This window comes from Bufo gargarizans, chromosome 2 (genome assembly GCF_014858855.1).
Source record: "Bufo gargarizans isolate SCDJY-AF-19 chromosome 2, ASM1485885v1, whole genome shotgun sequence".
Taxonomy (NCBI): Eukaryota; Metazoa; Chordata; class Amphibia; order Anura; family Bufonidae; genus Bufo; species Bufo gargarizans.
Genome location: NC_058081.1, coordinates 430,604,720 through 430,618,632, shown reverse-complemented (window position 1 = coordinate 430,618,632; position 13,913 = coordinate 430,604,720). Strand labels below are relative to the sequence as shown.

The window sequence follows — 13,913 nt, the reverse complement described above, 5'->3', positions numbered from 1 at the left end:
CCAGCGGCCCGACCTCCACCCATCAGTAACTTATCCCCCTTTTCTTTGAATCATTGGTTGGAAACTTGCTTGTGGTAGTTTTCTCAGTATTTTTGTAGTAATTGATTGTATGAGAAGACCCTGTTTTTGTGAGCAGTTATAGCTACTGTCAATTCTCTAAGTGAAATGTATTGCAGAGCTTCTCCCCTTGTGTGTTGGTACAGTCAGTTCTCCATGTCATGTTGTAATAGGTATTTTCTTACCAGCTTGAGTTGCAGTAGGTTTCGCCAAGCTGTATTTTTGCTGTGCTGATATTTACTCCCGTCGATCCCCTGGGAAGGACGCCTCCCCGGAGAACAGAAATATACTGGTGAAACTCTATGCGGGGCTATAATTAGAGTGGCGCGCTCTGGGTGCTTGTAATTATGTGTTCCAGTCGAGCACCTGAAGACCCTGCCTGTGCCAGCCGGCGCCATTTGTGCCGTTTACTTATCATTTGGGCATTGCTTATTACTTTTTTCATAATGTTTCTTTTGCTGATATGTTAAACTAATGTACACGAAGACTTCTCGCTTCAGATGCTTCGCACGAAGTTGAAAGCCGTGGGTCAAATGATTTAGACTGCTGATCCATTTACACTGTGCAGTAATCATGCGCCGGTCATAACTGACTAGTGTGTACGAGGGGCAGTGCTAAACCGTAAAGCTGGCATCTATCATGCATCTTGACACTGTAAAAAAGATTTTTATTTTTTTTAAATCACACACCGTTCATACAAGGGGGGCAGAAATAACAAAAACGGACCCCCACACCAGCACAGACCCATGATAAGGTTATGATAAAAAGCAAAGCTCTAATGAGGTGCAAATCAGTTCTGGTATGGGGAACCACTTCTTTTAGGCTACTTTCACATACTTTTTTTGTTGTAAGATTTTGCGTTCCGGTAGGAGATCTCAAAACTGTTCTAATGATACAACTGGCATCTGATCAGAACGGGTTTGGTTGTATTATATGGGAAATGAGGAAACTGGTTTCGGCACCCATTGACTTACAGGGGTTTTGATACCGGATCCAGCTTCTTCAGTTCCCCATGCCAAACACAAACACAATGCTTGCTGTAAATAAATAAATTGCTTCTTTTTGTGTGTTTCAGGTGTCTCTCCGCTCCCCACCAGTGACAGCACTTCTGTTCAGAACAGCTACGACACAATAGAAGGCGGTGGGTTCATGGGTATGTGCCTGCCATTTCTCTATTATCACAACGCTCTGAGGTCTAAACTAAGCCCTTGTCCCTTTACCGCATGTTTGGATAGTAGTTATTATTGTGACAGTGAGAATAAACTGGTTGTCCTATCTCATGGGAATAACCCACAGTAGGCACAGTCCGTGATTGGCTGGAATTGTGGAAACCTCTGAGTGGGCGCCACTCTGCTGTTTTCATAGCCGTAAATGGGTTGTATGCAAACAAGAAAGCAGAGCAAGCAACACGGTTTCCGTAAGGGCTCATGTACATGGTCTGCAAATAACAGATCCAGAGTGAGTGTTCCATGTTTTGTGTGCCTTTTTATAAAACGTCCTGTCATTGTCTGTAAAACGGACAAGAATAGGACTATTTTTTGCGGGTGCAATGGAACGGATATACGGATGAGGACATCACACGGTGTGCTGTCTGCATCTTTTGCGGCCCTATTGAAGTGAATGAGTCTGCATCCAACTCGCACAAAATGCGGTTCAGATGCATAAAAAAAAAAGTTTGTGTGCATGAGCCCTAATTCAGGAGTTATGGAAGCAGTTTAGCTTGCTGGGTGATCCAAGCTTGCAAAGCTTCCATTTACTGCTATGGGAGTAAGGCTACTATCACACTGGCGTTTTGGCTTTCCATTTGGGAGATCCGTTCAGGGCTCTCACAAGCGGTCCAAAACGGATCAGTTTGCATTCTTATGCATTTTGAATCGATAAGGATCGGCTCAGAATGCATCAGTTGCCTCAGTTCCGTCTCCATTCCGCTTTGCCATTTGAATGACAGATCGCTAAAGATAGTAGGAATGTAACATAAAAATACATTAATTGGGATAGTGGTCTCCCTAAGGCCTCTTTCACACTAAATGCAAAATTACTGTAAGCAAGTTTTTAAACTGTGTAAGAGTACTTTCACACTGGCGATTTTGGCTTTCCATTTGCGAGATCCATTCAGGGCTCTCACAAGCGAAAACAGATCAGTTTGCATTCTGAATGGAAAATGATCCGCTCAGATTGCATCAGTTCAGTCTCCATTCCGCTTTGGAGGCGGACACCAGAACGCTGCTTGCAGCGTTTTGGGGTCCGATTAATGAAACTGAGCCAAACGGATCCGTCCTGGCACACAATGTATGTCAATGGGGACGTTTTCACTGGCACAATAGAAATCTGATCCGTCCTCCACTGACTTTCAATGGTGTTCAAGACGGATCCATCCATGACAGATCCGCACAAAACACAAGTGTGAAAGTAGCCTTATAGTTGCAGAAGAAGAAAGAGAATGAAACTTTTGGATGGCGCTGTCAGCAGGAGTCGGAAGCAGGTAGGTATTGATAACACAATACTTTTTATTTTCAGTCAACGCGTTTCAGGGGCGGAGAGCCCCCTTCATCAGGACAATATACAACATAAGTAGCCTTATAGAAACAGTAAAGTACCAGCTCTGAAGAACGCAGCTTTGTTAAATGTGTGGCCGTACCGGGTTACTGCAGCTTAGCTTCCATTCACTACTAAGTCATGGCATATTAAAGGGAATGATCTATCGTTTAAATAATTTTTCTATGTTAAACATAGTTTTAGAGAGTTTTGGGTGGTTTTAAAATTTTCCAATATCTATTTTAAAAAACAAAACCTAAAATCCAGCATTTTTTGCAAGAGCCACAAAGTCTAATAGAGGCCACTTTTTGGTCTGTACAGGTCACTTAACTGCAGTTATCTGCTTATCATTACAGGCAGGATTACAATGGCAGATGTCGCCTCTATATATAGATAACAAAGGATCTATCATTGACAATAGCTGAAAGCTTATCTGCTCCATCCTGACCTCTGCACAGGTCACAGAGCATACCTAGAAAACACTCCCATAGAAGTCAGAGGTCCTCTCCTGACCATTGTCTATGGCCCATGCTGTAATGCATATATTTAAATGCTCAGACAAGATGGCAGCCTCTATAATAATGTTCAGGAAACAAAAATCCGCAATCAGAAAATAAAAACAGATTAGAAAATATGTCCCTATCTGTTTTAAATGGCAGAAACAAATATATAGCTGATGCATTCCATTTAAGACTCCATGATGGGTATGAGGCATCTACTATACTTTGTTCACTTTCCTCATAAAGCCTTAGGTTGAGTTCACATCACTGCTATATATTTCCATTGTTCTGCCCTTTTAGGCAAGTTTCACACTAGTGGCAAGGGACTCTGGCAGGCTGTTCCGGCAGGTGAACAGCCTGTCTGATCCGTCCTGCCGCTAGTTCATGCGTGCCCTCGCTCTGGCCCAGTTGACTATAATGGAGAGGGGGGGGGTTGGGGGTAGGGCGGAGTTCCGGCAACAGCACTGCAGTGCACACTGAGAAGCCGCCGGAGTAAGTACTACATGTCGTACTTTTATTCCGGCGGCCTCTCGGTGTGGCTGCCGTGCCGCTGCCGGAACTCCGCCCCGCCCCCATTTTAGTCAATGGGGCTGGAGCAGTAGTCCGGGTGCACGCGTGCACTAGCGGAAGGACGATCAGACAGGCTGTTCACCCACTGAAGGTCCGTGCCGCTAGTGTGAAAGTACCCTTATAGGAGCAGAACAACTAAAGTAACGGAAATGCCAGGTGCCGCAAATAGCTGATATATTAACGTTCTGCTCCTAGCCCTGTTTTCAACCGGAATGAAAAGCGCCTTCCTGCAGGACTTTTTTTTCGGTCTCTTTGATGAAATCTGTGACAGAGCCTCAACAAGCACTTTACGGGTAGATTTTGTTAAAAAGCATTTGGAATAAAGATCAATTATTTCTTACCGTAAATAGTTTTTCAGCGTTGTTAAATGTCAGGAAATATAAACAAGGACCTGTCTGCTCCCCTGACATGTTAAATACTGGTATTCCTCCCCCATGAGAGAATTCTCTTCTAGGTGGAATAGCAGAGGTATGGCACAATGTAGAGTGTTAAGAAAAGATGCGGTTGAGCTCTTTTTAAAAAAAAAAACTGTTATTCTACAAAAAACTGTTATTTCAGCAGTAACAGATTTATTTGGGAACTTATACTGGTTTTATGGTTAAGGCTTTGTGGTTTTAGGGCACCTCTTACATGTGTGTATCTAAACCAAAACTAGAAAGAGATGTTAGACAGGTCAATTAATAGGCAAACACCTTATATTGCGCCATATATTCTTTTTTTGTTCCACTCCTGTTTTTGAGTAAAAACATACCTAAACTGCACTGCAATTCCATTATTTGAAGGAGCTGTGTTATGAAAAATATACTTGATTTTTTTGAAACCTGCAACTGGATCTGAATACTTTTGTATCTGCACGTAACTAAAGATTTAGTGTCGCAATGAAGCTTTTCAATATTCGTAAAGCCCAGCCTGCTATTTGTTGTTTTCCTTATTTCTCCATCCACCTCACTGAGGTGGTCGCATACACTCAGTTTAAGGCCCCTTTCACACGGGCGAGTATTATGTGCGAGTTGAATGCAGTGCACCCGCACTGAATCCTGACCCATTCATTTCTATGGGGCTGTGCACACGAGCGGTGATTTTCACGCATCACTTGTGCGTTGCATGAAAGGGAAAAATAATACAATCTACAGAACACCGATCCCAAGCCTTCTGTGAAGAAGTTTGGGTTTGGGCACCAAACATGCCGATTTCTCATGTGCGTGCAAAACACATTGCAATGTTTTGCACTTGCGGGGAAAAATCACGCATGTTCCCGCAATGCACCCGCACCCTTTCCTGCAACGCCCGTGTGAAAGAGGCCTAAATCTTCATTTACCACCTGCCATATCTTCTATTAGAAGCTGTGGCAAGGAAAGACCTACAGCTGAAAGGTCACATCCCTCCCAGCTTTCAGCTTGAATTAAATCTAACAGAACAAATGGAGCAATGAATGGGGAGATCTCTGGACCATGTGAGGTACAGGGCTGGTTCTAGCTTTGTTAGAAAGAGATTGTGAGATTGTCATGTACTACATGATGTCTTATTTTCATTTTTTGCGTCAGTTATGACAACTCCTTTTAACCACTTCCCAACCGCCCATTGACCATAAACGTCCTGGGCGGTGGGGTTTATCTCTGATCGGACGTTTCTGAACGTCCTTTCAGAGATGGCAGCTCCATGCTAATCGTGCAGCTGCCGAGCTGGGGGGCCCCCTGTCAGTGACAGCAGGGCACCCCAGAGAGAAGGCAGGGACCGTTCTTGGGTGTTCCTGCCTTCTAGATCGCTGTATGCACAGCACTGCATGAGCGATGTGTATACAGAAAGGCAGCAATATACGCTGCCTGGCCTGGTGGTCATGTGGGGGTTGAGGGAGTGCAGGAGCTGTCGGGTCTTCCACAGACCTCGATCAGCCCTGCACTGAGGCTGTACAGCACAGAGTTAGGCCTCATGCACACGACCGTTGTGTGCATCCGTGGCCGTTGTGCCGTTTTCAGTTTTTTTTCGCGGACCCATTGACTTTCAATGGGTCCGTGGAAAAATCGGAAAATGCACTGTTTTGCAGCCGAGGCCGTGATCCGTGTATCCTGTCCGTCAAAAAAATATGACCTGTCCTATTTTTTTGACGGACAACGGTTCACGGACCCATTCAAGTCAATGGGTCCGTGAAAGAACACGGATGCACACAAGATTGGCATCCGTGTCCGTGATCCGTGGCCGTAGGTTGCTTTCATACAGACGGATCCGAAGATCCGTCTGCATAAAAGCTTTTTCTGATCTAATTTTTCACTTCGTGAAAACTCATATCCGACAGTATATTCTAACACAGAAGCGTTCCCATGGTGATGGGGACGCTTCTAGTTAGAATACACTACAAACTTTGTACAGGACTGCCCCCTGCTGCCTGGCAGCCACCCGATCTCTTACAGGGGGATATGATAGCACAATTAACCCCTTCAGGTGCGGCACCTAAAGGGGTTAATTGTACTATCATATCCCCCTGTAAGAGATCAGGGCTGCCAGGCAGCAGGGGGCAGACCCCCTCCTCCCCAGTTTGAATATCGTTGGTGGCACAGTGTGCGCCCACCATTGCCCCCCCCCTCTATTGTAATAAATCGTTGGTGGCACAGTGTGCGCCCACCACCGGCCCCCCCCTCTCTATAGTAGTAACAACCATTGGTGGCAGTGTGCGACCTCCCATTTCCCCCCCCCCCCCCCCATCATTGGTGGCAGCGGAGTTCCGATCGGAGTCCCAGTTTAATCGCTGGGGCTCCGATCGGTAACCATGGCAACCAGGAAGCTACTGCAGCCCTGGTTGCCATGGTTACTTAGCAATAGTACAACAGTAGACGATTCATACTTACCTGCTTGCTGCTGCGATGTCTGTGACCGGCCGGGAGCTCCTCCTACTGGTAAGTGACAGTTCTTTAGCAATGCGCCGCACAGACCTTTCACTTACCAGTAGGTGGAGCTCCCTGCCGGTCACAGACATCGCAGCAGCAAGCAGGTAAGTATGAATCTTCTACAATTGTACTATTGCTAAGTAACCATGGCAACCAGGGATGCAGTAGCTTCCTGGTTGCCATGGTTACCGATCGGAGCCACTGGGATTCCGATCGGAACTCCGCTGCCACCAATGATGGGGGGGGGGGGGGGGGAGATGGGAGGCCGCACACTGCCACCAATGTTGTTACTGCTATAGAGGGGGGGGGCGATGGTGGGCGCACACTGTGCCACCAATGATTTATTACAATAGAGGGAGGGAGGGGGGGGGGGGGGCGATGTGGGGCGCACGCTGTGCCACCAACGATTTATAACAATAGAGGGCCCTGATCTCTTACAGGGGGATATGATAGTACAATTAACCCCTTCAGGTGCGGCACCTGAGGAGTTAATTGTGCTGATCACGGCCCCCTGTAAGAGATCGGGTGCTGCCAGGCAGCAGGGGGCAGTCATGTACACAGTTTTTCAGTATATTCTAACCTGAAGCGTCCCCATCACCATGGGAACGCCTCTGTGTTAGAATATACTGTCGGAAATGAGTTTCACGATGTAGCTCATATCCAACAGTATATTCTAACGTAGAGGCGTTCCCATGATGGGGACGCTTCAAGTTATGTTCGGGTGTCCGCCTGGCCGCGCAGAGGCAAGCGGATCCGTCCAGACTTATAATGTAAGTCAATGGGGACGGATCCGTTTGAAGATGACACACTGTGGCTCAATTTTCAAACGGATCCGTCCCCCATTGACTTTCAATGTAAAGTCTGGACGGATCCGTCTGAGGCGATTTTCACACTTAGAAATGTTTTAACAATATAATGCAGACGGATCCGCTCTGAACGGAGCCACCGTCGGCATTATGAACACAAGTGTGAAAGTAAAGGGACTCCTGACTTTACATTGAAAGTCAATGGGGACGGATCCGTTTGCAATTGCACCATATTGTGTCAACGTCAAACGGATCCGTCCCCATTGACTTGCATTGTAATTCAGGACTGATCCGTTTGGCTCCGCACGGCCAGGCGGACGCCAAAACAACTTTTTTTTCATGTCCGTGGATCCTCCAAAAATCAAGGAAGACCCACGGACGAAAAAACGGTCACTGATCACGGACCCACGGACCCCGTTTTTGCGGACCGTGAAAAAAAAACTGTCGTGTGCATGAGGCCTTATGCTGTACAGCCTGTCTGGGGGGTGTATTTCCACTGTAACTGGGGATGCTATGTCAGCCCCAGTTACAGGAGAAATCAATAGTAAAAAAATATATATATATATAAGTTGTAAGGCTGATTAGTCAGCCTGCATTTGTGGGAGGGGCGGAGGCTCTTCATATACGAGCCACACCCTCACTCACAGGTGTGTGTTTTCAGGTGCACAGCTGCCGCTGGGTGTCATTAGCACACTAGGTTCTCTGGTGGTAGGAGTCTTTCTTTGCAGCATGGAGCTTGTTATTTTGCTCTCTGCTACAGTAGCATGCACGCGCCATATTACGTAAGTAGGTTGGGCTGGGGCCGCCTCTCCAGGCCGGTCGGATCCGACTTTGCTAGCGAACGGGAGGCTTCGCCTCAGAATCTGCTACCTCAGGTTTGCTCGTTTGGGCCTAAATACTTCCATTTGCTTTTCATTTTTGTTTGTTGGTAATAAGAGTTGGTTCCCATAAATCTTACAAGTTTCACTTTGCTTCGTTCGTCTCGTATGAAAAGTTTCTTTACAGCAATCCGGCTGAAGTAAGAGTTACCCGGGCTGCACGTGACGTCATGTTTGGAGATCGGACGCAGCGTTTATTGTTTAGGCCTTTTGCTGTAGCTGTTCCTTGCCATGTGTCTCCCCCCCCCTCCCCCCGCTACCACCATCTTTAAACTTCATGTATTTCACTTTCGTAAGCCGTGTACCGGGGTGGGCGCCCCAGGATACAGCAAAGTCACAGACATGGAAGCAACACTGACACCAGCTTTATATGCAAGAATATAAACTTTACTTTGGAAACAGTATTAACACAAGTACAAACAGTATAAGTAATACCCCAGGCCCACAGTCACCGTCCCTATCCGAGGGACAGGCCTAGCCTGCTGGCGTACCCAGCAGAGCCTGCAAGTTGCACTGTGCCGCTATAGAAGACACACCTGGCAGACACAGCAGAGTCTGCAAGTCAATTACTGCGCTGCAGTCCAGTACAGTAAGGCCTAACAAAGCTATAACCCTATCTAACTAGCTCATACAAGGCCTAGGCTAGTCTCTGTTACTTTAGGCGCCAAACAGTGAAGTACAATTGGTAATCAGGTGTACTGACCTGCGTCCGTTCTGGGCCCTAGGATGCCGCTTACCCAGGATGGCCACCAAGCTCTCAGCAACCGTGCGGCCTTGCTTGATGCTAAGGTTTTCTGTCCATACAATGGAACTGGTCTTCCTGGGACAACCTCCCTTACAAAGTGCTGGATCCAGACAGGGGACAGCAGATGCTCTCCTTCCTTTGAGTGTCCATTCACTGCCGGACATCTGCAAGCCAGGATGGAATCGGATTCAGCCCCTCACAGCACAATCCTTCCACCGTGTCAGATCAACACTTACTGGTTCACCCAGAAGCATGCTGACTGTGCTGCAAAACAGCGGCCTCTAGTGCCCGGAATGCCAAATGACAGCTCCAGTACAATTTAAACATAAATATACAGGCAGAGCTTCTTCACAATCTCATACTTTCATGCTCCGCTGTTATCCTGAGCGGCATTTACACTTTCGGCTTTTATTTAATGTCTTATGCTGCATCGGCACGTCTTCACTGTACTGCACTTTTCTACTCTTGGTTCGTATTCACTCAGATTGGTCTCACACTCAAGCTGCGCTCACCTGTTGGCTGTTACATCTCATTTAATCCCCAGCCGACAGCCAGATCCGTATTACATGCCTGTTATTACATGTTGTATACTCGGCTTACAGCCATAGCTGCTACTGTTACTCCGTTTTCATGCTCTGGACGCACCACCCTGGTGTTCCCACCTTGCTCCACTCACAACCAGAGCTGCGTTTATACCAATCTTCATGCTCTGCTTATACCCAAAGTTGTGTTCACAGTTCTACTGCTACACCAGGTTGTATACCCCACTCACCAAAGCCGCTTTCCATGTCTGCGGTCACATCAAGTTAATATTCCGTTCACATCCAAAGCTGCGTCCGCATGTCTGCTTTTCACATCTTGTCCTATACTCCTTTCACTACTAGAGCTGCGTCCACATGTCTGCTTTCGCATCACGTCAATACTCTGCTCACTTTCAGGTTGCATTTATACGTCTTTATACCATGCTTTTCATGCGCCTATACCATGTTTTTGGGTACCACTCACATCCAAAGCTGCATTCACCCATTTGTTGTTACATCATGTGTTGTACTCTGCTCCCACTCAAAGCTGCATTCTCCTGTTTATTGCTACATCATGGTTTTGCTCAATCTCACCGGGGCAGTCTGCACCCACCGCTCTGGTACCTCTCTCCTGACAAACATAACTGCGTTCTTTTCAGGCTTACGTTCCCTTCCTCGGTGGTCTGTCACATTCCATAGGCCTAGTTTCTGTTTAATCCTGTTTCGTATTTACTCAGACTGGTCTCCTGCCCCAGTTCACCAAACAGCTCCTCAGCGGAGGTCAGTGCGCCGATAGGAGTCCGTTTCCTGGTATGTTTTCACAAGCTGTTCATTTGTTTGTCACGATAAGAGACTTCTCTTAGCGAACTCGCAATGCCCCAGGCATTTCATGTTTACGTTTATGGTTCACGGTGGTTAGTGTTTTATGTATGCACGTGCTTCGGATTACTAATGTCTATATTTTTAACGCCTGTTGGCAGTCATGTTCCTTAGGCCACCTTCTAACCAATCCAATCATTCAAGTCGCTTCATATGCCATCAAGTCCGGCTTACGTTTTAATTACTTATCGTCACCACAACGTCATCCCTCTGGCTTCGGGGGCCCTATGACCGATCCGGCCTCATGGCTCCGGGGGCCCCTTGACCGCTTTTCATGTTTTGTTTGTTAAGGGTACGACATGGTTGTAGGCTGGTTAGTGTCCCAGGTTTCTGTTGGAGGTTATGCGAGTCCATGTCTTTGTCTTTCTAGGTTCTCGAGTCCCGGTTGCTTACTAAACCCGTTGGGTTAAGGCCCAATCTTTTCCCCAGCCGTCCTTAATTCTAAGGTTCGCATCCCGGCGGCTGCCCGGCCCCATGGGCCCCTGGTGGTTGCTTCAGCCCCATGGCTTCAGGGGTCTGACCAATGGTTGTCTGTCCACCTGTGCAGCTATGCTTTTGAATGACTCATATCTTTACCTGCTTATGTTATTAATTTGAGTTAATGTCCGTTATTATCTCCATTTTCTGTCACGTTTCCCCTTGTCTTTTCAGGTCATGCAGTTGAACTATTGGGGTCACCTTCCACGTTGGTCAGGTCTTGTTCCTAATGATATTTCGCCTTGCATGTTATTCAGGCCACGTAGTTTATCTTGGGTATCACCTGCCACATCGGTCAGGCTCATGGTTTAATTCACGTGCACCTTATTCATGTCACTTTTCATAGTTATAATTCTTAAAAAAAAAAAATGGCTTTGGGGGCCCGACGACTGCTTCGGCCCCATGGCTTTGGGGGCCCGACGACTGCTTCGGCCCCATGGCTTTGGGGGCCCGACGACTGCTTCGGCCCCATGGCTTTGGGGGCCCGACGACTGCTTCGGCCCCATGGCTTTGGGGGCCCGACGACTGCTTCGGCCCCATGGCTTTGGGGGCCCGACGACTGCTTCGGCCCCATGGCTTTGGGGGCCCGACGACTGCTTCGGCCCCATGGCTTTGGGGGCCCGACGACTGCTTCGGCCCCATGGCTTTGGGGGCCCGACGACTGCTTCGGCCCCATGGCTTTGGGGGCCCGACGACTGCTTCGGCCCCATGGCTTTGGGGGCCCGACGACTGCTTCGGCCCCATGGCTTTGGGGGCCCGACGACTGCTTCGGCCCCATGGCTTTGGGGGCCCGACGACTGCTTCGGCCCCATGGCTTTGGGGGCCCGACGACTGCTTCGGCCCCATGGCTTTGGGGGCCCGACGACTGCTTCGGCCCCATGGCTTTGGGGGCCCGACGACTGCTTCGGCCCCATGGCTTTGGGGGCCCGACGACTGCTTCGGCCCCATGGCTTTGGGGGCCCGACGACTGCTTCGGCCCCATGGCTTTGGGGGCCCGACGACTGCTTCGGCCCCATGGCTTTGGGGGCCCGACGACTGCTTCGGCCCCATGGCTTTGGGGGCCCGACGACTGCTTCGGCCCCATGGCTTTGGGGGCCCGACGACTGCTTCGGCCCCATGGCTTTGGGGGCCCGACGACTGCTTCGGCCCCATGGCTTTGGGGGCCCGACGACTGCTTCGGCCCCATGGCTTTGGGGGCCCGACGACTGCTTCGGCCCCATGGCTTCGGGGGCCCGACGACTGCTTCGGCCCCATGGCTTTGGGGGCCCGACGACTGCTTCGGCCCCATGGCTTCGGGGGCCCGACGACTGTTTTCAAACCAGCTGGGCTGATTGCCTGGTTGGTTGTCCATCTGTGCATCTAAGCTGATTTGGCCCCTATGTATCGCACACATACCTGCTTCCCTAATTTCCTAATAATCCATGTTGATCGCTCCATGTTGATCCATGGCTTCGGGGGCCCGACGACCTGCTTCGGCCCCATGGCTTCGGGGGCCCGACGACCTGCTTCGGCCCCATGGCTTCGGGGGCCCGATGACCTGCTTCGGCCCCATGGCTTCGGGGGCCCGACGACCTGCTTCGGCCCCATGGCTTCGGGGGCCCGACGACCTGCTTCGGCCCCATGGCTTCGGGGGCCCGACGACCTGCTTTGGCCCCATGGCTTCGGGGGCCCGACGACTGTTTTCAGTCCTGCTGGGCTGATTGCCTGGTTGGTTGTCCATCTGTGCAGCTAGGCTGGCCCCTATGTATCGCACACATACCTGCTTCCCTAATTTCCTAATAATCCATGTTGATCGCTCCATGTTGATCCATGGCTTCGGGGGCCCGACGACTGCTTCGGCCCCATGGCTTCGGGGGCCCGACGACCTGCTTCGGCCCCATGGCTTCGGGGGCCCGACGACCTGCTTCGGCCCCATGGCTTCGGGGGCCCGACGACCTGCTTCGGCCCCATGGCTTCGGGGGCCCAACGACCTGCTTCGGCCCCATGGCTTCGGGGGCCAACGACTGCTTCGGCCCCATGGCCCCTATGTATCGCATACATACCTGCTTCCCTAATAATCCACGTTGATCGCTCATTTTAGGTTTTGACCGCAAACTGGTCCGGTTCGCCCTACAGCATTATTGTCATGTCTTACGCAGATATTTCGTCTTTCTTTAATTGTTCATGCTTTTGTTCAGGTCCTGCCAGAGGAAGAACAAGTAGGGCAATTCGCTCTAGCATTTCAGTCTCTGATTGTAGTCGATCATATCTTGTCAACCATGTCCCCACGCAAAGTCTTTGCCTTTTTACCACGACCAGGAATTCATTTTCGCCAGTAGCTTCATTGCATTGCATTCCCTCACTCATGGGAGGGCATAGACAGAATCTTGTATATTATGGCTTCATAGCTTCTTGCCGCACTAACCTCCGACTCCCTACAACCACGCTGAATCGGATTTTGGACAAGGTCCAGCATTTTCTCACGGTAGAAGATTCAGATAGTAGGTCGGTCTTCACGTCTCAAGCGTAAAAAAACAATTCTCAGGGGCGCACAGTAGAACAAAGCGCGGATAGCTGTTGTCTGGGTAACTATTCAAGGATTCTCTTCCTATCTACATGGTTCTTTTTGGCCCTCATTCCTGCATAGTCTAGGCAGTTAGGTTTTGGTCCCATGATCTCCTGACGCTAGGGCATTGCCAGTACTCACACTAGAACCAAACTTTACAAGTTTCAGTTGTTTTTTATGATCCATTTCACAACGTTTTCTCGGTCCTCCATTCTGCTTTTGTGCAATATCCGCAATATTGAGCATCATGTCTTTGGCCTTGTCATCCACAAGATGGGTTGTAGGTTTCCTACTGGTCTTGCCTCACATACCCCGAATTTTCGCTCTAGATCCCGGATGCCTTGCAGTTGGCTTGGGGATTAGTTTGTACATGCCATTCAAATTCCTCTTCTACCCTACTTGGCTTGGTTTTTGCCCACTTATAGGCCTACCCACGATCATGGCTTAGGGCACACAACAAGCCATTTAGTGAGGTCAGCTAAGACACGCCTAGCTGGGTTAGGTTGTTCCCGTTGTTT

At 49.1% G+C, this 13,913-nt stretch overlaps 1 protein-coding gene across 1 annotated transcript in view; it reads left to right on the top strand.

The window, feature by feature from the left end:
* SEC24A (SEC24 homolog A, COPII coat complex component) overlaps positions 1 to 13,913 on the top strand; it is a 107,571-nt gene that overhangs the window by 38,381 nt on the left and 55,277 nt on the right. Inside the window, exon 4 of the mRNA XM_044280918.1 lies at positions 1,133 to 1,210. Within this exon, the coding sequence (XP_044136853.1) occupies positions 1,133 to 1,210 (78 nt within the window). The remainder of the gene's footprint in view (positions 1 to 1,132; positions 1,211 to 13,913) is intronic.